This window comes from Odontesthes bonariensis, chromosome 4 (genome assembly GCF_027942865.1).
Source record: "Odontesthes bonariensis isolate fOdoBon6 chromosome 4, fOdoBon6.hap1, whole genome shotgun sequence".
NCBI lineage: Eukaryota > Metazoa > Chordata > Actinopteri > Atheriniformes > Atherinopsidae > Odontesthes > Odontesthes bonariensis.
Window position 1 is genome coordinate 25,699,922 of NC_134509.1, and position 24,963 is coordinate 25,724,884.

Here is a 24,963-nt window from a genome sequence, read left to right on the forward strand (position 1 = left end):
CACTACGTTTTCTCAACTGTCAAAAATGTCAGTAAACATGGATGGTATTACTTTCTGATGCTCCAACAAAGCTACAAAATATTCCTTAATAATTGTGAAAACATCCTGGTTCTGTGTTAGAATACACAATAAAATGTGTTTTACTGAGAAAAGCTTCTCTGACACCTTCCAAGTTGCCATGGCAACACCTCACCATGTCATCTTACCAACTCTGGAAACCCTGTACATGTAAAATGGTGCTTTGAGACTGCACCCTGCATTCAAAGCCGACACAACATCAGTATACAAAGAAGTAGGAGTAAGAACAGGTTGGCAAAACTTTCAGGTAATTTCCAGTTGGTTCAATTCTAATGTGAATTTCAGGAAAACGCATCAATATTCCCATCTCTGGATTCTTTGGCTTTAAGTTTGCTGCTTTAAATCTCTGCTGCAGTGGTGCAAATGACAGTGATTCACCTTCACAGGGTGGCTAAATGGCAATCTATTCAGGCACAGACTCACGTGATGCAGATTGATTTATATAGGCCTTAATCAAAGATGACAACAGGGACAAAGCAATCACTTTGCAGCTTGAAAGATAGATGGAAAAGTTTTGTACACCAAGTCAAGTTGTGCTATCACACGGTCCTCCTCATATCAACCTGATAGATCCAAATATACTTTCAACTTCACCTTTCTTAAACATTTGACAGGCAAGTCAACTCCATGTTGACATCTGTGACCAAAGACCTGCTGTTTTATTTATGCCTCTCAGGAAATATGTTGCTGTCAAACAAAATAGTGTAAACCTAAGTTTTCATTGCGCAGGACACTGTATTTACTGTCATACTTTTATGGATTTGTATATATAGTTCTGGTCATAATGTGGTACACTTATGCTGTGAAGAAAAAAGGGCTTCGCCTTAGCTTAGATCAAAGCCTTTAAAGCTGTTGTCCCTTCTTACCTCCTTTGCCCTTCAAAATTCTTTTATCCTTGCCGCCTTGTTTGATATCTCTATCTCTTTCTCTCCAAGCCAACAATTTCCTCCTCCCCAGGAGTCCATAATCACGTTTTCAGCACATTTCCTCTCCTTGGTGCGGCAGCATTTTTGCATTAAAGATTCATAACACTGTTGTGACGGCCACATTGTGCCAAAGATTCCAGTTGCCCCCTACACTGCTATCCTATCTTTTTCCCTTGCAGTGTTTATCTTCATGGGACAAAGGGGGAGTTAGGCATGATTGCACAAATATATGAAAACTCCTTTAAAGAGTGTGGTGGATGCAGCAGTGAGCTGGAGGGTATTTTCATTTGGGGTCAAGGCGTGTGGAATGGAACTGATTTCATTACTTTTAAGCTCATAGCATGTTGGGGTGGAAAATCACATGCACCTTGCCTCTTCTTAACACGTGAGCACAAACAAACACCAAGAAAGTGTACACACAGAATAGCTGATAGCTATTTAGATGGTACATCTGACAGCAGAAGTTAGACTGAACTCATAGTGGATGAATACAGAAGCTAATTGAGCAACGGCATCCGAATAGCCTCTGAATCTGGTTACATAATGATGCCAAAATTAAATTCAGCATTTTAACATTCAATCATTTTATCCTTTTACAAATCAGCTCTGTATTCATTTTGGTTATATCAGTGTTGAATTTTTTTTGACCGGGTCCATTACTCATGCAATTACTTTCATGTGATTAATGTTCCTAAAACAAAGAGGGTTGGATCCCTTCTGTTCCTCTGTTCAGACTCTGAAACATCCCATCTAATCCTTGAACAGAACTCTTTGATACCTTGTTCATAGAGAAATGGATATTTCTGGCTAACAGGTTTGCACTGGAAATGGCTCAAATAGTGTGTGTCATTGCTAAAGGTAATGCGAGTAAGTCTTTTCAACTTATACTACCAATTTCTTTCCTTGAAAAAATACAGTCAACTCAAAATCACCACCAATCACAGCTGTATAAACATCCTCCACAGCTAAGGCCAGCTTCACACCAACTGCGTTGCATCTCACCCATGAACAACGCTGCAGCCACGTACCATCGAGAATTTCAGCATGTTTTCTATTTCTCATGCGTGAGGTAAGTGTCAAGGAAGCAGATCTCTGAAAAATATAAAGCTAAAACATTTCTTTGGTCATTATGTTGCCCCTTGTATTAGAAACAAACACCTTTCACCATAGTTCCAGTGTTTGGGCAATATGTCATAGACATTTAAAATATAGCTCACCTGTTGTTATAATGATGATTTTCCTCCAATTCAAGAAATTATATGTGACTAGTCTTAAACTGTACCTGGACAATTTTCATGTTTTCAGTTTTCCAATCATATCAACCATGGACCGGACAAAACTCTGTGTATTTATGACCCTTACCGAAGGCGTCGTTATGTAAAAAGATTGTGCGTGCGCCTATGGGCTTCATCCACTGTATCTGCATGTCTGCATCAGGGTCCACGTGAAAAACAAACTAACTTCCCAACGATGGAGGGTACAGAAGGTGGTCAGCTAAATATCTGATAAAACTTGTGTTGCAGCAGTAACTTGGAGTTACAGAGCCATATTGGCATTAATCTGGGCTGCAGGGGTCATGTTCCTCAAAGGACCTTGCACAGTGTGCTATATTCACAATCTTTTACAACAGAGCAAATCGTTGTTCAGTGGTGGCACAGGGATTATCAGTGGAAAGCTAAGTTTTTTGTGTCAGCTCAGACAGGCTAAAGGACAATGCACTACATTAACCCTCTTAGCTTTTGTCGAAAGAAAGAGAAAACAATAATAATAATAATATTGCTTGCTCAAAACTGAATTATTAAACTTTGTTAAAGAACATTAAAAGAAGCCTGATTAGTACGGTTGGCACATTCTACGGGCAGATCAAAGCAGAATGAATTCATTCAGCTCTCAGTTCCAGCATGTGTGACTTGAACTTGGTCAGGACTGCTATACTGAATTCACAATGGTTGGATTACGTTGATATCGGGCTGCATTAGTACAAAAGCTGCTCAGGAAACTATACATAAAGATGTTGCCGTCAATGTCTGTTGATACCAAAATACTGTCAGCCAAGCTGATTCCCAGTTTCCCAACACACCGTAGAGGAGAAATATCCCAGCATGATAAATATCCAGAGCATCCTGAGGAAAATCAACAAAACGACAAAACTACGAACTGGATGTCTATTAAGGTATCTTATAGTGAGAGGCAGAGCAACGTGACCTCTTCAGAAAACAGCTGTGTTTCTACAAAACAGCAGTGCATCTAAAATATGCAAGGTTCCGAAAAAAATAAAGGCTTTTAATCTCATATTTGAGGTATTGGCCTTTGTTGTATTGATTTTTTTTATTCATTTGACATTTAAGTGATATTGCTCAGCGGTATACTCACTTCTGCTGCATAGGCTACTGGATCTCTAAGCTTAAGGTGACATTGTGTTGAAGTTGGTGCAATATGTAGGCAAACATCCAGAGCACATTTTGATTCTTTCCAGAGACATTAATCTCAGAGATATGTTGGCACTCTACAGTAAGAATGTTCAGGTGATATTTTGGCCACGTAGCATCAATATTTGACACTTTCCAGCGAAAAGGATGGTTGCTTTGACATTTAACAGCATACATCTGTGGCATATCACTACAAAAATACACATTTAGAAAGTATATCAGCATCTCTGCATGAAATATGGAAGCTGAAAGCAAGAACTATTTGAAACAGTACTGTTCCTTGTTAAACATAACAAGCTAACTGAGGTTCCGGGTCTTAGACTGCTAAAGCAATAAAATAATTATCTTGAATGGATTTTCTGTCATGAGATCAGCACACAAACAGACACACACACGGGTCACAAGATTAACTGCCGTCTTGTGATGGTGTAGTTCCGCTAACCCCAAAATCCAGAGAGTCCCTTTACAGAGAAGTTGATCAATGTCCAATGAAACTTGCTCTCTGTGAATTCTAGCCAACATCTGTGACCTCTTCAAGGGGAGTTAGAAAGTGAGCAAACATACAGCACACGTGGACGGTGTTTGTTGATCTAGTTATGGGCAAGGTGTTCAAACTGAAATTAGATTCAACAGGATATGAGAGGTGTGTAGAGGAAAAAAGGTTTGATGTGGGTCAGAGCAAGAGTATATAGATAATGTGATTAATCCAGAATAATGTGGGAGCTAAGCTTCTTAAATTCCACCTCGGTACACAAGAGGTCGAGTGAATGGCTCTAAATTTCCCCACAAAGAGATCTGTGAGATTGGCTTGGGAGAAGCTGATCCCATACTGAATAAATCAATGTTACGGATGGGGTACCCTTTTCCCTTTGCAGCTAGACTCCAAACTCTATTAAAATGAACTCTATATTTCTCATAATCACACAGTTCATAAAGAAGATTCAAGACCATTTTAAAAACATCTTGTTAACAACATAATTAAATGTCTATTCTTTTATTAATATAGCTGAAATAACAGAAATGATTTCGGGGCACTGGGCAATAAAAAGATATGCAGTTCTGAAAAAGAAGAAAATCTGAATTACTGTATCCGTGTGATTTGTCAAAAAACGGTAATTAAGTTGATATTGATGTCTGAATCGAGCCTCTAGACACACAGATCTGTTCACCTCAGTGCTGCTCATCTCTCAATAGTCTTGTCACTTTCTCCCCATCTCCCCACTCCTTTTCTCTCAATTTACAGAATCAATACAAGGTAATTTCAAATGGCCATTCACTGTGATCTTCTAAAAATTGTCTATATAAATTATTCAGGCTGGCTGTGCAGGGAAGCCTGTTGTGATGCACAGTAGATCGGGGACCTTCGGGTAAGCTGGCAGTCAGTAAGGCAATCAGAGAGTCAGAGAGTCAGGCTGAAAATGCCTTACTGGGGAGATACTCGGCTGAGCTCTGTTAGGTCGCAGCAGTTCATGGGTGTTTTGCGCAACTCGTACAGATAGTCATTTATTGATGGTGAGATATCTTCCATCATGTCTGATTGTATACTGTATGTTCATAGACAGTGGTGGAATGAGAGAGTCCGTATTGAAGAACCTAAGGAGCTAGAAACAAAGCCAACATTTGTGTATAGAAGAGCTGGCACAGCAGAGCATACTCTAGTCTACACAGACACTGTTGTTGCACCTCTAATTCTGCAACAGGGACATCATTTCATCAAACCATTTTCTATACCCACTTAATCTAACTCAGGGTCACAGGGGAGCTGGAGCCTATTCCAGCTGTCATTGGGCGAGAGGCGGGGTACACCCTGGACAGGTCGCCAGACAAATAACCATCTACGCTCACACTCACTCACACTCACACAAAAAAAGCATATCTTCTCTTCAAACAGCTATAATTTTTAGCACTCAGAAATTTTGCATTACACCATTGAAAGATACAAAATAAACATCCATCCATCCAACCATTATCTTCCGCTTGTCCGGGAATCGGGTCGCAGGGGCAGCAGCTTGAGCAGAGAAAGTAAAATAAACAAAATATGCAAATTCTTGGAACAACAATAAAAGTTGGGCCATGCCCCACATTTGGTCCAACTTCTGTGTGAAACCATTTAGTTTTTCTCTGTTGCCAAAACACAAAACCCAGTACTCTAAACCAAATGACCAATTGCCTAAACACATTTAGTAAAACTACCCCCCATTTGCCACAACCACAAACACAATTCACCTGTAGACACTGTTCACAAAACCCATCCCCTTTTTCTCAAAACTCTAAACACATTTTGCCTTGCTAAAACACATTTTGCATATATCTCTGCTCCAATATGCATTGTGAAGCTCATGTGATGCAAAATGCCACCCACAGTCAGCAAAACTTGAATACAATGAACATACCTGGTGTCATTCAGTAAACACAACGACTCATAATTGAAAACACCTATTGCAAATGATGTGACCACACCTAGATAAGTCAGTTTGCTGAAGGTTCCAAACAAAAATGGATGATCAAGGCAGAAGAAGAGGAGTTCGTGCCAGACCCCATGAATTTCTATTTGTGGATGAGGCTGGCTTCAACCTCACAAAAAGGAGGAGGAGAGGCCGTAACATCATAGGACGGAGAGCTATCGTTGATGTGCCCAGCCAACGTGGAGGAAACATCACTCTCTGCGCTGCCATGAGTTCTAGAGGGCTTCTCCACCGGCATGCTGAACTTGGTGCCTACAACACTGAGCGTCTCCTCACCTTCCTAGGAGAGCTCAGAGATGTTTTGCATGACAATGACCACCCAAATGCTGGGCCAGCTGATCACCACGACCAGCAGAATCCTGGGCCGGCTGATCTTCCCATATATGTCACCCTCTGGGACAATGTTAGTTTCCATCGCAGCATCCAGGTCAGAGAGTGGTTTAACATCAACCAGCAATTTATTAATGTGTGTCTGCCACCCTACTCTCCATTCCTAAACCCAATAGAAGAGTTCTTCTCCTCATGGCGGTGGAAGGTCTATGACCGCCAACCTTACACCAGAGAGAACCTTCTCAGGGCTATGGACCTGGCCTGTGATGATGTGGCTGTGGAGGCGTTCCAAGGCTGGGTGCGGCATGCCAGGGCATTCTTCCCACGTTGTTTGGCTATGGACAATATTGCCTGTGACGTTGATGAGGTCCTGTGCCCCGACCCAGCCCGACGACGTGATGCCGCCCAATGATTTCAGTGTCAATTTACGTTATGTACAACGTACTGTAATAAAAGAAATCGCACCCTGAACATTGTGTTTTCAATTGTTACTGCACTGTATCTATTGTGTGTAATGGATCCTCCATGGAGTTTACAGTACTCATTTCTGCATTGAGTTGTGCTATTACTGCATTTTCTGCATTATTCATTATTCCTATGAAATGCACAAATCTATAGTAAATGCCCAATACATATTTGAGAATAAATAAGGGTTGCTCAAATGCATCCTGGCAGTTGTGAAACTGTAAAAAGAACAGTCTCACACTCTGAAAATTGTGTTTTCAATATTTTTGGTAATGTGGTTAATGATGCTCAGTAGTGTTTACATTTTTGCAGGCCTTGAGCGGTATTGTGGTGTCAAAGTTTGCTTTTGAGCATATGAGCAACTGTTTTGGTGTGATGGGTTGGTTTTGAGCATATGAGCAACTGTTTTGGTGTGATGGGTTGGTTTTGAGCATATGAGCAACTGTTTTGGTGTGATGGGTTGGTTTTGAAAAGAGACTGTGAGGTTGTGTGTACGTAGCTTTAGAAAAGTGTTTTGTGTTTAGAGTTTTGTGAAAAGTGAGGGCAGTATCGTGAAATGTGTTTAAGCAATAGAGAAAAACTGTATTGATTTTTGAGTTATCCTCCAAATATAATTGGCAAAAAAACACAACCTCTCAGAAAACGTGATGGAGATCCAAACTAAACTTTTACTTATTCTTCCTTTGTCCGTGAACCATGTCCCCACCATGTTCCATGAAATTTAGCTTGGTGTTTTTTTTTGTCATCCTGCAAACTAACAAATAAACAAATGGCAATGATAACATTCCTCTTTCAAGGCAAGAGCTAAGCTGTAGGAATCACAAAGGCAGAGGTAACAAAGGGGAAGATATAACTTATGAATGGTTCCCCATTTCACTTGAATATTTGATAAGAAAATCAACCCGGGATTGAATCCAGGAAGCAATTATTTTAGCTTGTCATGAAGACTAAAGACTGAAAGTGAAACACCTAGCATCTGCATATTTGACATCTAAATTCCATCAATAATACTATAGCTACAGTGCTATAGCATTTTGCAGATTTTATTTGAACTGTCACATGCATATCACATTTTGTAGAGTGTAACAATACATAAATAAGAGAGCAAAACCTACCATACTTCTGTTTTTAATGGGAAGTGTCTCATTAAGGTGTAGCAACTCGAAGCCTCTGTTTTTGCAGTGGCTCACTGTACAGCTTAGACAATGGATAGAAGGAAGCATGTAACTCAGCAGAATAGAATTAAATAATTGCCTGCCTGCAGCCTAATCAAGGCAATAAGGACAGAGTACGTTTGTGTTTGTATGCAATTCCTCTGGTTTTGGAATTGCAGCGTCAAAGACAAACACATATACATCAAATATAGTGCAGACTCAGGTAGCCTCTTCCAACCACATGCAGAGATGTCTCAGTTAACTCTTGAGTTTCACTGTAGTCTCACCAAAACATCTGTGAGACTCAGATTGAACCAGAAGAGATCATGATTAGAAAAAAGACATAATATTGCCAGAAGGGTCTATAAACATGTCTGATATAGCATCATCCCAGAAATTTTTCTTTGTTGCTTTTGTTTTGTGGTGAAGTTCCACATCACTGCAATACGCAATTTACTATGATTCTCAAAGGCCAATTAAATATTTAAGGAGACACTTGCAAGATAAACTGCTGTTGTCCCATTTTAACATGTCACAACCCATCAGTCCTCAGTGCTGATGAATAATATAACAGAGTGGGCATACACTAGTGTGTAGAGGATTGTAGCTCTTGCATGCAAACAGAAGGATGGAGATGACAAGACACAATCTGAAGTTTCGCCAGCAGTGATGGATGTTAAACTTTCAGCCATCTCACAAATTGCAGTTTCATCTGTCACCAAGGGTCCACATTTGATAACATCTTTCTGTGTAACTCTCACAAGCCTGTGGACCTTGATCACCAATATCCTGGGACTGGAACTTGTTTTTTTAAAAGGGTTTCGTCTCTCCTCAACTGACTGAAAACTACTAACCATTTTGTGCTTCTGCCATATTAAAATCCCAGTGGATTCAGTTTGAAATAATGCAAAACATTGTATCAAATATGAGAAATGTGCAAGCAGCCTACAGAACAATGCAATGAAACACAGAATACACACGCAGCTCGCAATGTAAATGAGTTTATATTCTCTAACCCAACATCTTTGTGAAAGAAAATCTTACATTTTATTTTTGAATACTACAAACATCTCACATAGCTTTTCTCATATATAAGTGGTGAAAATTTGTTCTTTTTTATACAGGACAAAGAGACTGCATTGCCAAATTAATGAGAAATATCAACTGTGTGTTGATTCTACTTGAGAAATAATCCTGAATTCATCATTAAAAAGCATTCCAATTTAAAAAAAGACCATCTGCTGCAGTTCAAGACGAGTCAAGAATACTCCTAATGACATGTCTTACCTGCAGCTAAACCTGCCCGAAAGCTGGTTGAAAGACGTCATTAAATGTTCCCTTTTCTGTAACTGTAAAGAAAATGAGCCAGCCAGACTGGAGAAGTTGGTGCTTATGAAATAGATTCCACTATACAAAAGGAAATCTCACAAACCATAAGCTGAAAGAGACCTAGTAAGAGATAATGACACAAATATAATGCCAATCATCTCATGTTGGTAGGATGAGCCAGTCTATTTGCAGTAATGGGAGCTGCACACATACGTTGCTGTCATTCTCATCAGGAAAACCATTACATCAAATGCTCATAATGCACAACAAAGGCAGAAGATGAATTCATGCTCTAGGAAATGGATAAATACAGCCATTTGACATGTTATATTCCTGATGGGTTATCTCACTTTCTATTCTCTCAGTTGATGGTTAAGCTGTAAAAGCCATCACATAAAAGCAGCAGCAAAAAAGCCTGGTACTTGACCAGTGATTAAACACAAAACTGACAGGCACAGGCAAACAAGCTAGATGAGCGTGTTTTTTTCTTTTACAGGTGAAATATTAAATTCATGAAAATGTGCAAATTACTTAACTGAATGCAGTCTGGAGCTTTAGTAACAGCCTTAATATAGTTCAGTGTTAAAGGATAAGACCGGTTTTTTGACATTGGGCCCTTGATTTCACATTATAACATGATGTTCTACTCACCCCTGCTTGTTGTTGGTCATTTGGAGCTGTTCCGAAGATATTCGAGAGGCGTCTGGCTGCTCTCTTGAGATATTCGGCCATGAAACGGTTTCCTATGGGCAAGTTTATACAGGCACAAACTATGCTGTTTATAATTTATTAATTACTGTACACTAGCACTGATAACGTGGAGGTGCGTCGCTTACTTAAAAAAATCCGGGTTACTAATTTTGAATTTTAGCCGAATGAATAAATAGGCAGCAGGTCTGTGGGCTGTCTGTGGTAGTAGCACGACGAGGACGTCAGTAACACCCACTTTACGACAAAAATTCAAAATTACAGTAACCCGGATTTTTTTAAGTAAGCGACGCACCTCCACGTTATCAGTGCTAGTGCACAGTAATTAATAAATTATAAACAGCATAGTTTGTGCCTGTATAAACTTGCCCATAGGAAACCGTTTCATGGCCGAATATCTCAAGAGAGCAGCCAGACGCCTCGCGAATATCTTCGGAACAGCTCCAAATTACCAACAACAAGCAGGGGTGAGTAGAACATCATGTTATAATGTGAAATCAAGGGCCCAATGTCAAAAAACCGGTCTTATCCTTTAACATTATCTAAACACATGCCCGCTGTTTTGAAGAAGACATATACTGTATAGTGTCATGCTAAGACACATAAAACCTGCTCCAAAAAAAAGAATTACAGTTCAGAAAAGCAACTTCAATTGTTGGCTTTTCTGGTGTTTTTTGAATAGTTATTGTTTTAATTCAAAAATAGATTTTACAGCTTCATACAGGTCAAGAGGCAAAACTGCTCTCATATCCCGCCAAACTGCAGGGGCTTTGATTTAAAACAATCAGAAATAATTTAAAAAGTATTACTTTCATGTAATTTTTTTATAGCATTCCTTCAGAGAAATTAAACAATAGAAATAACTTTCCTAAGAAACCAGTTATAGTTAACCTGTTATAGTTTTGAGTAGAGGTGTGGAAATGTCTTCATTCTAAAAATGCACAACAATACTAACATGGACAATTCTGCATCAAGACATCTGTCAATCAAAAATTTGCAGACAATACAAAATAATAATATACAATTGTGAACTGATGATTTGTTTGGCTTCAGTGGAATGATAAAGTCACATTGTTACTATGGTATGCTATGTTCACTCAGTGTCAAAAAAGAGTGAGAAATTAAAGTGATTTATATAATATGAACAGAAACGAGGTGGGTTACTCAGACACAACTGCTAAAAAGATGCAGCTTAAATAGGAAAATCAGACTGATCTGACAAGTTGTATTTATCAATAAAAAAGAAAAAAATCATTTGAGGTTGCAAAACACTGACATACATCAATACGCATGTTAGATAGATCAAATGAGGATTTCTATCAACATATAAAATGCAATCAAATTGAACTTTGAGGCCACTAAAGATTTACGTCTAGTTTTGAGACAAGAAGGGTAAACCTATAAATCTACTGTCAAAAACCTCAAATTGTCCAGAGCAATTCAGAACGCATTTATTTGGCAGCAATTCACTGGGCCACCCTTACATGCCCTACATCGGGAGGCCCACTATAACCACCTTGTAGTGGATATGTTTCTGTCTACGTGACAAGCTTGCATGACCGATGCGTAACTGTTGCCCAAGTGACGGCTCATATTAATGACACGTCAAACTGACAGTCAAGAGACAGCTCCAGGGCACAGGCATGTCATGTGTGCCAGTTTTTTTTAAAAAGAAACCACTCTTGTGACCCCAAAACATGAAGAAAAGACAAAGAAAGAGTTAGAGTTACATTGCATTCCATTTATTTATTAGATGCTTTTGCCCAAAGCAATGTAAAAGTGAGAAAAACTCTGAGAGGCCATGCTGAGTTCAGTATCATGCCCAAGGACATTTTGACCAAAGGTTTAAAACCATGAAACCTAAAAATGCACAACTCCTCTGTGAATGTGTTCAGACTGCAGAAGGAGAGATCACAGCCAGGTACCTTGAAAAACTTACTTTTAGAATGGGCAAAAATTACAGAGCTGTGATCAAAGTCAGTGGTGGCTATTTTAAGAAATCAAATATCATATGTCTCTAACTCTGAACTTTATGTCAACTTGCATTGTCGATCCATCCTTTCATTTTTTACCACCTATTGACCTGGTCAATAGGGCAGCAGTCTAAGCAAAGATCCTCTGACCTCCCCCTCCACAGCCACCTCCTATATTTTGGGAGGACACTAAGGCATTCCCAAGCCAGCCAAGAAATATAATCGCTCCAGAGAGTCTTGGATATGCCCCGAGGCCTCCCCACACACATGTCAAAGAGACCTACCCTGAGAGGCATCTAGGAGGCCTCCTAGCCAGATATGGAGAAGCAGCGACTCTACTCTGAACCCCCTCCAGTTGACTGAGCTCCTCACCCTACCCGTAAGGGTAAAACAAGCCACCCTTCAGAGGAAGCTGATTCTCCCTACTTGTATTTGCGATCTCATTCTTTTGGTCAAGTTGCCCACAGCTCATAACCATGGGTGAGGGTTGGAACATAGTTTACCTGAACAGTTTGCCTTTCAGCTCAGCTCTCTTCACCACGATAGACTGATATCTCTGCATATCTCCAGATTGCTAAACTCCTCCACTCAAGTCAGCGACTGCCAACCTGGAATGGACAGTTCAGTCTTTTTTGATTGAGGACCATGACTCCAGACTTTCATCCATCCATTTTCTATACTTGCTTAATCCAATTTAGGGTTGCAGGGGCTGGAGCCTATCCTTATCAATCTTTGCGCAAGGATGGGCACACCGTGGACAGGTCGCCAGTCCATCACAGGGCGACACAGAGATGAGACAACCATGCACACTCACACTCATTCCTAGGAACAATTTAGGGTCACCAATCAACCTAACATGCATGCAACTCATGCATACACAGGAAGGACATGCAAATTCCACACAGAAAGCCCCCAACTAGGATTCTTTGTGGAGCACTCTTGTTGTGAGGCGACAGCGCTAACTATGACCTCAGACTTGGAGGTGCTAAATCTCCTCGTGGCTTCTCACATTGAGCAGCACGTTGTTTGCAAAAAGGTAAGATACAATTCAAAGCTGATTGATTTGCATTGTTTCCTTCAGAACTGGCGTTTTTGCATTCACTGCATCTTACTAAAATGTACTGCACTGTAAAACTTTAGAGTTTTGAGGAAGATATATATACCTTTGGAGGACACTGCGATCAAATTACTAATTAAGTCTGGGTAAGTTTTTTTTTGTAATGAGGGCCATCAACATAATTTCTTCTTTGTCAAAAAAGTCAACCCAAATCTGCCAAACATCAATTCTGCAGCCTGAAAACTGTACATGATGGAATCAGTTAATTTGTTCCAGCTTAGGTCCCTAATTCACTTCCACCGTATCACCTGATACCCTCAGACTGCCGACTCTCTGCATGGCATCACCTACAGCTGAAGCAAATGCAACATAGCTGAATGTGGTTTCTGCTGGTGACAGTAGGGCTGACTGAGATCCCCTCAGGACCAGTCCTGCCCTCATGCATGGCAGCCACTCAACTTTCAGCTAATTACCTGGCCTAGCAAGCTAATTTCCTCTCAACTCAGTGGTCTGTTCCCTGCTGGCATGTCGTAAGAGCACAAAGGCTGTTCTCCAATCCACTGGGTTTGCGTGTCTACTGCATGACTGGGGCTACTGTGGAACATTTGTCACATACCCCTGGGGTTTCAGCTGGGGCAATGGTAGTACATGCCAAGCAGCCTCCTTCATAACTCAAACTTTGGAGGTACTGATGGGGGAAATATTTAACCATGAATGTTTTATAACTCTAACCTAATAGTTTTAATTTCTAATCCTAACAAAGTGATGTTATTTTCAAGCCAACTAGAAAGAGATAATGTTTAATTGCAATGTGATGTGTTTTCATGTAACCAAGGTAACCAGTAAAATTGCATCTGAGAAGTTGAAACTCATGTGTAAAATTGAGATTTTTTAAGACCTAGCCATGACTTTTTTCTAATCCAACCAAGTATTGTTATGGATAGAAAGTATGTTGGTCTCAATCTCACCTCACACAAAGACCCATGGTTGAAATCATCCATCAAACCACCACTTTCACCTTATGAGAGCTTTTTGCCTAATTAAACAAGATTGAAGAATGACATCTGGTGAAAATGCGCGAGTCCTATTTCCACTCCCCTGCTTGTAGGGGTTGTACTTTACAGGGTGTCATTATGAGCCATATTGAGGGATATAAACAAAAAACCTATATGACCATTTCAGTTGGACAACTTGTTGATTGTTCATGAAGTACGTCAAAATTAAGCGAAATCAGTCATAGCCACCTTTGAAAGAGGAAGCAGTCAGCGGCATGATTAAAAATGACAGTGATATTCACCAGAGGTAGATAAACAAAATGCTTAATCATGCACTCCTTGGTTAATGACAGCTCTGATGGTGTATGGGCAAGTGTGTTTGGGATAATTGGCCTCAGCTGTGATTTTAAATTCAAATGCCATGATAATATTTAAATGTGGAATTTTTTTCTCTTTGAAAGATTGCAATGAAGACATCAACCTCGAGAATAACACGTCTCTCATGGCCTCACACTCAAAGTATCACTAGAATGTTTAAAAAGCTATCTTTCCTCTGCTGTTTTATATGATAATTTTATATGATAAAACACATCGGTAGGAGAAAATATTATCCTTATTTGAGAAAAATAGGGTCTTGGGTAATAAAGACATGGGACTGTGTGCCAAAACATATCAGTCTACACTGCATCATGGTACTTTAGTAAGTTTGTCAAATAATAAGAGGTAAAGCTGGAATGATAGCAAGGCTATAGTACTGAGCATCGGCCTAATGCTCTCTAAATCCTCTAATGCCAAGCAGCTGTGACAAACATTTGAGTTTCGTGCTGCTTAGGGTGTAAGACTTCACAGTTTGTCAAGGGATACTTTCCATTCATTGCCTTGGCAAGTATGGAAGGAGAGGACAGAGTGGAGTCAGAGAAAAAAAAAGAAGATGTGTTACAAAGAGGAAGACAGAAAGAGTGAGAGATGGAGGGGAAGAAAACAGCCGGTAATCCGACCAAATGCTTCCTCAACCTTCTTTCCTCAGCTCAGCCTGGCAAAGAAGCACATCCTCCAGCCTCATCCAAAAGAGGGCTTTGTAATCACAGTTCTCTCTCTGTCCGACAGCTGGTTGTTCACAGTGGCAGTCAATTAGGATGAAAGGAAAAAGGAAGACAGAAAGAGAGAAAAAGAAAGAGATAGCCAGACTTTCTCAGTGACACAGATGAGGGAGAGCATAATCTGAGGCCACAGCTTCAATGATAATTTCCTGCTGCCCTGACAGGCCACAGCACTTCAAAACAACAGCCAAAGGAGCTGGAGTCCAAACTGATGCTGCACTCACAAAGATACAGATGCAATGAGACAGGGGAATATTCTTTGCTAATTCAATTAGAAATTTCATGTTTCGTAGTGGGTAGTGATGTTCTCGAACTTTGTAAATTCCTTTGGGATAAAAATAAAAAAAAATAGATAAAGAAATAACATAAATGTGAAATAATTCTGTATGGATAATCCGGCTAGATACAAAACAAATTTATAATCGTTTGATTTTGATTTTTCTTCCCCAGTACATGTGTGCCACAATTATGGATCAGCGTTCATAACTTGATAGGGCAGCCCATCCTCAAGGGATGAATAAATATGTAATGTTACATTTGTTGGGTTTTTGTGGGGTACTGACATAAAAGGTTCAGTTGAGAAAAATATTTCATTATGTTTTCCCTAAATCTGTGGAAGTTGGTTCTTTATTATATATAACACTTTAAATGTCGCTGTCAATGCCTGTAAGTTTATATTCTAACAAATGCAGCTTAATACATAGCCTATAAAAGCATAACATTATATGCAGCATAACAAGGGTTAGTTCTTTTTAAAAGTGACAGATATCAAAAATAAAGCTCAAACTTTTTACATCTATACACTGTCTCTAATACTAGTGTCCAATAAAATGGACTAGACTTAAAAATATCCCTATTATAGGACTTATATACAGCTTGGAACAAGAAAAAAATGTTGTCCTTTTTCTTAAAAATGTCTACATTTCATAGCTCTGAATGGGAAACTCAAGCTGAGATAATTTCTCTCAGCTTCACCAAGAGGCTTCACTGATGTCACTGAATATGTCAGCAATTATGGAATTAAACTTTAGGCTATATTCATATATAACACAGGCCATCTAAAATATGGAAAACCAATAGTATGTTGGGTGCTGGAATATGATTTTTAACTGTACTATTTAAATATATAAAATGTGACAACCTCTTATAACATTTGTCAAATTTAGCTTTGCTGATATAATGATCACACTCCCAGCACATAAGTAGGGTATCTTGTGTTCAGCCGTGTTAATGTCCTCACATTTGATTGATAAATACTTGGAAATTGGAATCCAGAAATCCTAACTTCTACTTTTATAACTTATGACATGAATTAAACACAGCACTAGAACAAAGTAAAAAAAAAAAAAAACTGATCATGCATTTTTCATACTTCTTGATGGAGCTAACTGTGGCATTACTTTATAACAGTTACATAAAACAATACTGCTCCTTTATCTGAAACAGTCAATACCTGGTGACAATGTTTTGCATGGAAGATTTAGTTTTGGTTTAGCATCACATCATGTATCTATTTAAAGCACCACATCCACAAACATTGCTTCGGAGAAGCAGTTATCTGCTATTTGAAGTGAACACTCAGTTTGTTTGAATGCTCATCACTGGCATCACAAGGGCAAAAGTTCCTTTTCACACAGTGCGTCTGTCTTTTCCCATGCGACCTATTTTTTCTCCTTACGATCATCTGTGCAGCTTAAGCTAATACTCAGAATTTATGATTGCTAAAGCGGAAAACAAGATTAGGTGTCTTGCCTTTCTTGAAAAAGACACTCAAAGCAGGGGTCTTTTATGCTTTGCAAAAATTCAACCCTCCAGCCTGGGTCAGAAAACCACTAGTCTATGGCTGATTATGGGGATTTTATCATTTGGAAAGACAGATCTTTTTTTATTTTAGTCAACACTGAACTTAAGGCGCCACAATATATGCATCACTTAGAAAGACTGAAAAATTAGGTAGACTGATAAATCTAGAAGAAGTCACTGTACATGTTTTTAAATACATTCCTTAGTGAATTGTGTTTTCAGCGATGCTGGTTTGCCTGTATGCAAAGTTTTGAAAAACTACTAAGACGTGATGCATAGCATAGGTAAAAAATATCTATTACATTTGTGTACAGATTTGGATCACATCATTTATGAAATAGAAGTCAGTGCTTTGGCATTGACAAAGTCATTGGTTTTTACGTTACAATTGTCATAGTCTTGGTCATTGTTAAAATGAGGAAACAGACTTAAGCAATCTTGTTTTCATCCACTGGAATATTTACATTCACTTCCACGTTTTTACAAAGCAAAACTAGGCAGGCCTCAGTCATTTTGGGGTAATTTATTAATCCCGCCTGCAAAATAATGACAGAATGTGTGCGATAAGCCTCCCAAAAGATGCTACAGCAGATTGCATTAAAAAAGCTGGAGAGGTCAAAATGTTGTTTTGCTTTCCTTTTGGATTTTTGTCAGGAATTTAAATGGCCTGAGCATCAGCACTGCTGAGTGGCAGGTTAACATAAAACATTCATTGTCAAAAAAATAAGCTCATACAATATTCATGGATGGGACACTTAAGCACACAACCAAACACACGCACACACTCTCACTCATGAAAGTATATAAAAAATGAAATAATACTGGCAAAGGGCTTAGAGGATAATCCAGGCGGGTGGAGTGTACTACATCGCCACAGGAATTTAATACCCTCTTCTTCCTAAAATGGACAAGGCTGCAATGTTAGGTCACTGGATGGCACACATGGACATGAACACAAATCTCTGATTTGTGCATCGTTTGACCTACCTGACAAACAACTCTGTTCATAAAACTTTCTTAACCTTCATTTTCTTTATTGCTTCTGTAGTTCTGTAGTTAGTTTATGTAATTTTTGTGTATATAAGTTCATTAGCAACAGGTGGATGGTATTCTTGAGTCGAATTCAGAAGCGGTCAAGTTATTATCTGCGCTACCAAATTGTAAATCTTTAACCTCTGGCTGCATGATGATTCAATGTTTTGATCTCACTCGTAATATCATGTCGTGACATTTGATGTTAAAACCCTTGACAGGTCAGTGGAGTCCTGGAGACCCCTGTGGGGACATGTTCACGATATGAAAAGCAGCCATTCTGACAGATACCAAGACATGATATCCTAACGTGACTCCATAGCAGCACACACTCAGACTTAATGAAGTTTTTATGGCCCTGGTTAAAGGCTATTTGGTGCAGGCTTTTCACTCAGAGCTAAGATCACAACAGTTATGCCATAGTTGGCAGGCAACCAAGCCCAAGGGCCAGAGAGTGCCCCATGCACTCACAACATTTTGCAGTTAAGGATTTGTGAGGCATTAATTTGGTGTGGCTTTTGCCAACATCATATGGGTTTCGGTTTACATCAAGATTGAGCCCTCTTATAGCCTCAGGGTGCATAGGGAGCTAAAATCGAAGCAGAATCAAAGTTGTGTTTGGTGTTACACCAAAGTCAAACCGTCAGCAGATATGGCCATCTTTGGAGTGTTGGTTGATGAGCACAAGCTACCCATTGATAAGATGAATGTGTTTGCCTTTGCTTCTTTGATAGCCCGTAGAAATTTAGTTTTACATTGGAAATCCCCTGATCCACCCAAAGTGTCTGTCTGGCTCACTGAATTAATGTTTTTTTTTAAATTAGCGAAAATTAAATGCTTTTCGAGAGGCTCAACAAAACAATTTTACAAAATGTGGAAACCTCTAATTGAATACTTTAAAAATCTCCTTCCATAAGCCTATGAAGCCCTGAGATAGATATTTATTTGACCTTGCCTAATTATTGACATGTACATGGATATACAATGCCCCCTTTGTCTGTCATTATTTTTATTTTCATTATTATTAGTGTTTGTTTATTTATTCTCTTCTTAATTTTGTCATTACATTATGGACACTTTAATTCTTACTAGCATAACTACTATCATTATTAATGTTATTTTCTTTTATCTATTTATTTAATTTATGGCATTGTTCATTTATTTAACTTTGCTATTTATGCTTATGAATTTTTTTTTTTTCTTCCCCTTTTCCTTTACAGCAGTATATGGGTGTTGTTTTTCTATTTAGTTAAAAAGAAAACAAAACAATTCAAGATATTGTATCTTACTTTGTGCTTTCTTGAATAAAAAAAAAAAAAAAAAGAATCAAAGTTGTGGTTGTTGTTTATCATAATCCGATGCAATCCATAAAGATTATAAAATGGCAAAAGAGAGCATCTTTACAACTAAACTATCATTTTTGAGGTGCAGTGACTGTAGTACTTTAAAAAAATCTCGAGCCATTTAATGTTTTAGTTTCTTAAAGTTGATAGAATCTCTTCATGGGGGATTTTGAAGGTGCTTCACTGGGTTGTAAACAAGAAAAATTATAAAAGAACGAGAGCTAGATTGTGTCAATTTTTTCCCCTTCACACTGCTGGTCAATAACAGCATAATAATGGGTCTGACTGTCAAATCATCCATGCTGGAAAGTTACAACGAAAAGTACCTCAGACACGACCTCAGAGATGTGTGACTTTCATATGTCATTCAACAAGGACAAACCTTTAGTTTCCATGATACTTAAGGCCCCAAAATATTACATTTTCATACATAAGTGCAAAATATCTCTATGGCCCTTTTCACACATGCACTACAGCCCTGGAATTTTCTGAAGGGGCTGCAAGTCAAACTGCAAATGGCCTCTTTACATGTATAAAGTGCTGTCATCTACACAAACAGTTGTGTTTATCGTCATTATCGTAGACATGTATGAACCTCATCCACCATCCTCAACATATGTAACCAAAAAACACTGCCAGTGCCACAGCACACTTTTTAGCAGCATGCCCTTCCTCTTGTATGCTCTACTCAGGTGCCACTCTAGAGTATTTCTAGTTGAAACAAAACATTTTTCACATGAAGAACTTAATGTATAAGATATGAGGAATTGCCCTTTAAAGTTACATGAAGTTCCCTAATCACACAACTGCTGGGTTGACTCTGCTATGTGCAGAATGTTTATATTTCCATTGTAATTTCAGCTTCATATTGCAAAGTCAGGTAGATATTTCACCTTGAGGAATTTGTCCTTTAGCATCTGAGAGCTCTGTGCCACTCAGCACTTTTTCCCCATGACTCCAAAAATCATTATCAGCCACTGCTGGGTATTTAAACAGCAGCCAAGTTGGTTCTTTGATTTTTCCACCTCCTCTCTGACATCCATAACTCCCATAGATATCCTGGAGATGGACATGACTAGAACAAAGATTTGGGGTAAATCACTGTCTAATAAGTGTGTGCGTCCTTGTGCTGGCAGCACTGCAATATTATCCCACAAATCTGAGAATCTGGATCATTAGTGCTGAATCTCTTCAACTTGAAAAAGATATTCCTAAAACTTATATTTTCTCTCTCATCTCTTGAGTCAACCCACATTCCTCTTGAGAAGTTAAAAAAATCAATAAGGCTATACATTTCGCAACAGTCAGAATGAGGAGGAGTATCAAGTATATCTTCTAAATCCAATAAATGCTTTCAAATCAAATACTGCAATGCCAAACCCTCAAAAATGTTAGTTTTTAAAGACAGTCTGCTTTTAAGGCTTTATGCCCAGGGTTAGGTTTGACCATTTTAGTTCTTTTTTTTTTTTCAATAAAAGATCAAATGACTTGATGAGATGACAACACAAGCAATCACAGAAAAGCACAGTCATAAATACAAACACACACCTACCATTCACGCCATTATAGATGCTCCGATGATGTGGTGACAGATCATCTCCAGCTGGCCTCCTCTGCCCGTCTCTCACAGGGCTGCCAAACTTCACGTGGTCAGGGCTCATACTGTACTGATGCCTATGAGTTTCGGGGCTGCTACCCTGGACCACGCAGACCTTTTCATGGTGCTCACTGGTTCCCAAATGTGCATGCCGGGATTCAGGGCTCCCACAGCCTGTCCCACTAATGCTGCTTCTCTGGTGCCTCTGATAGAGCTCCCCGCTGCCACCCTGGCTCAGGAAGTGCTGCCTCTGGCCCAAGAGGAGATCAGAGCTGTGGTGCTTGGGGTGCTGTTCTGGACTACGCCGGCCTATGTTTCTTCCATATTTTTCTGGGCTCAGACCCCGCATAACTCGGCTGTGGTCAGGAACAGATATGGAGCCACAGCGGGGGCGGCAGAGCTGGGGCAGCGTGTAAGGGTACTCCAGGCTTGTGCTTCGGTGGCGCCCAGCTGGTTGCTCAGGACTGGACACGTCCCTGTCTCCTCCACTTCCTCCTGCTATTCCACTGATGCTGCTACATCTGGGTTTGTGGACAAGTTCAGGGCTCCCTTTTTCCCCACCACTGCCAACACCCCCCACTCCTGAAGCAAGGTGTGCTTGCTTATGGTGAGGGTGATCGGAGCTGTCAGCACTGCCTGCGCTCGAGGTGCTGCTCCCGTCCCCCACATCTCTCATAAGCAAACTCTGCCCTGGTACCAGCAACAAACTATTCTGGCTGTCTATGGAGTTACGGCATCCTCCCATCCCTATACCCCCTCCACCTCCACTTCCCCCCACGCTACCCCCTCCACCCACCATCCCCTTCTCTTCATCCAGTAGCAGGCAGAGCTCCTTCAGCTCCAGGTTCTCCCGAATCACCTCTTCTTGTCTAAGCTCCAGCTCCTTAAGCTTCTGAAGGTAGAGGGTCACCTCTTTGCGCATGATGCTGGCACTGTAACGTCCAAGACGCTGCCATTCCCTGGATACACGTTTTCCTTTTTGACGGTCATCATCTAAGAAGCAGCACAAGTCCCGCAGTTCACGATTGTCCTCTTGCAGCTTCTGATTGATGTCCTGAGAAGGAGGGAGGAAAGGTAAAAGAGAAAAAAAACAATGAGATAAACTGGGCATTAGGCTCTATTAAATCTAATATAACAAGACAGTGCTCAAAAAAGACAGATTTGCTTTTGAATCATTACGAAACAAAATAATTTTTTTATTGGGATGATACCAAATAAATTGCTCCAGCCATTTTCCAATTTGAATCTATTTCACTTCTCTTTCAGATATCACTCAAATGCTGCTTGCACTCATAATGAAATGAAAGCCTAATCCTCTCTGTCTTTCCCATAAAACAGCAGAGTCACTGTATTCAATGGGAAATACATAATGTAGATTAGTATCCTTCATCCATGTTGGAGAAGCCATGACAGACATTCGGCAATATTGGAGAACAGAGATGATATCCCCTTAACATTTTTCACAAAGCAACATTAAGCACCCCTTTTTCACCTCCAAAAGACATCCCTAATTCATTCTGTAACATTTTAACTCTGGCCTATCCTCATGCTCCCTTTCCCTGTCAAACCCTCCAGCTCTTTCCTGTGTAATTAGGCCGCTTTAATGGGTGGAGGTGACAAGGTCTCAGAGAGAGGCAAATGATCCCAATGTGCTGCTGTGGCTACCTCAGGCAGGGTCTCAACTTTAACTGTAAACACTGTTGACAGTATGCTGTATTACTCTTATTAAAAAAGGCTGTTGGAAAAGGTTAGTGAAAGTGCAATAGGCTGAATACAGCTTCAAAGCAAATGCCACATTTTCCTACAGGCTAATTGTATTTCAACATGCTGTAGATTTTTGAGGAGGAATATTCTAAGAATGTGAGGTGTGTGCAGACAGAGAGAGATCTGGACGCCAGATTTGAGCACCATGAATAGAGGGTGAGATTCACAAAAGGATTTTTCTTCTTCTGCATTGGAGGATACATTTCTGGCCCATGAAGCTCACTTAGACTAGCACTGTCTTCAGTGAGTGGAAAAGGCACGATTTGTAATTGATTTTGCTCACATGCACAAACATCACCACTGTTGTTAATCTCAAAAGCCTTATTTCCCCCACACACATACTAAAGTTGAAATTTAACACTAACCCTGCCCCAGGTTGTGCATTTACAAGTGCATGCACACATCACAATCTAACGAAGGCCTACACAATCCCACAATGAACTTCAGTGATATTTCAAACTGTGGTTGCAGCGGGGCTTTCTAAGCAGCATACCCCTTCTGCTTTGCGCGTTCTCAGGTGCGCTCCAAACCTATGATCTCATCCTTTACCAATGCGCGCCCCCTCACCTTCAGCCCCCTGATCTCGTTTAAGTGCAGCTGGAGGCTGCGATTGACCTCTCGGATGAGATTCCCATGGTCCAGAATCACGCTCATCTTGTCGGCCTCAGACCGCCTCAGCCGGCGTACCAGGTCCTCCTTCGTCCACTTGAACAGTTCCTCATCGGTCAGACCGGAGATGTCCTCGGCTGGACTTTCAGTTTTCGCTATCGACAGCTGGAGATGGGGCTGGGGCGGCTGAGTCGCCTTCTCCATTGGCACAGCTCCTCCGGCACCGACAAAAGGTAGAAAATACTTTGAGGTTCGTTCACAACCCCTGCTCGCATCCGCTCCCCGGTCGACTTAGGGGTGGAAAATGATTACCGATTGGAGATCAAGGGGCATAGTTTGGCCTTTTTGTTGCTCCACACTCTTCCACTCTCTCCAAGAGCAACAGCTGACGATGCCGGCTGGGTGCGATAAAGCCGAGAAGAAGATGTGTTCTTTATCACTGCATCATCCTCACAGCCGAGATGGACTCCATGCAGCCACTGTGCAGTGTGAGTTGCGTCCTTTATCCAGTGTCCAAATTCAATCCGGAATGTGGTCAAAAATTAGAAAAGCTTTAGTGGAAACACGCCTTCCGCTTGTAGGATGCAAGAGATGTGAGTGTCCGCTGTACGAAGCAGAAACAAACCGGGAGGAAAAAGCTCCTCTCTACCTTTCTCTAGCTCTCTCCCTCCAGGGGTTTGCCCCTGACCAAAAATACAGCTCGGTTGCAGCGCCACCTAAAGCTCAGCTTCACTCCGAACAGGCTGCCAAAAATATAGTTCAGCGCTCTCAGATTTTTTTTTAAAAAACCAACGTGTAAACTGATAATTGCCAAAAATATTTACAGAAAACAAATCGCTACTTTTCTAAGATTAGCAAGATTATAGAGGTGAGCGAAAATAAGGTGTCCTGTTTTAAAACTCAAATGGCTTTCAGCTGCACGATAACGTATGTACTCTAGAGGTGCAGTGCGGTGTTGCATTCGGAGGTTTATTGGTTGTCTTGAGTTTATCAGATTTCATCCATTGTCTCTCACTGATTTTTAAGGAATGTATTTTGAACACAGAGACGTCAATCGTAAGATTGGAAGAAAGTAAGTGCATCACGACTATTGGAAGAACCGTTTGACTCCAGCACCATGGACAGCTACTTAATGGGGACCTATAAAACGATAACACCCACCCCTCCCAGAGCTGTACAGATCTGTAGACATTTCCATGGAAGATATAGTCGACTGTTCCTTTTTTAATCCTTAAATAGGATGAGAATGACATCTAGCTGTAATTGAATAATAGGTTAATGAGTGGAATTGATAATAAGTAGTACTGTTTGATTATTTTTTCTCTATTTTTTTTTCTAATTTGTCATAAAACTACTCTAGGGTCCTGAAAGAAACATATTAAAGTATCTAATCTTTTTTAATTGGGAGTAACGTAGAAATATTATGGTAGAGACCGTGCAGCATGAAAATAAAAAACCGAGTCTCTTAACTCTATCTCTCAATTTAGAGCAGTACTCATAAATATTCTTTAACCCCTGTATACGGTGGAAGATATGATAGCAAAGTAAACATGCTGATGAATGAATAATAATACATATAGATTAAAATATAGATTAATTAAGTAATACGCAATGATCTTCCCATACTGGCAAACTGTTAATAGATGCAACTGCCCGCGACTACCACTGGGGTATACGGAAACACACACGATACGGTTGCCGTCGTGGACCATTGCAATGAACTCCATTTCCCATGAGTAGGCTACGCTCTTCCCCTGCGGAAGAACAGCACGGCTAATATACGTCATAGAAAAAAAGGAGCCAATA

General features: G+C 40.1%; 1 protein-coding gene across 1 annotated transcript in view; it reads right to left on the reverse strand.

Moving 5' to 3' along the window:
* ccdc85al (coiled-coil domain containing 85A, like) overlaps positions 1–23,808 on the reverse strand; it is a 29,673-nt gene extending 5,865 nt beyond the window's left edge. The window contains exons 1-2 of the mRNA XM_075464500.1: positions 23,116–23,808; positions 20,740–21,838 (exon numbers count right to left, since the gene is read on the reverse strand). Of these exons, the coding sequence (XP_075320615.1) occupies positions 20,740–21,838; positions 23,116–23,361 (1,345 nt within the window). The 5' untranslated portion in view covers positions 23,362–23,808. The remainder of the gene's footprint in view (positions 1–20,739; positions 21,839–23,115) is intronic.
* Between the last annotated feature and the right edge of the window lie 1,155 nt (positions 23,809–24,963).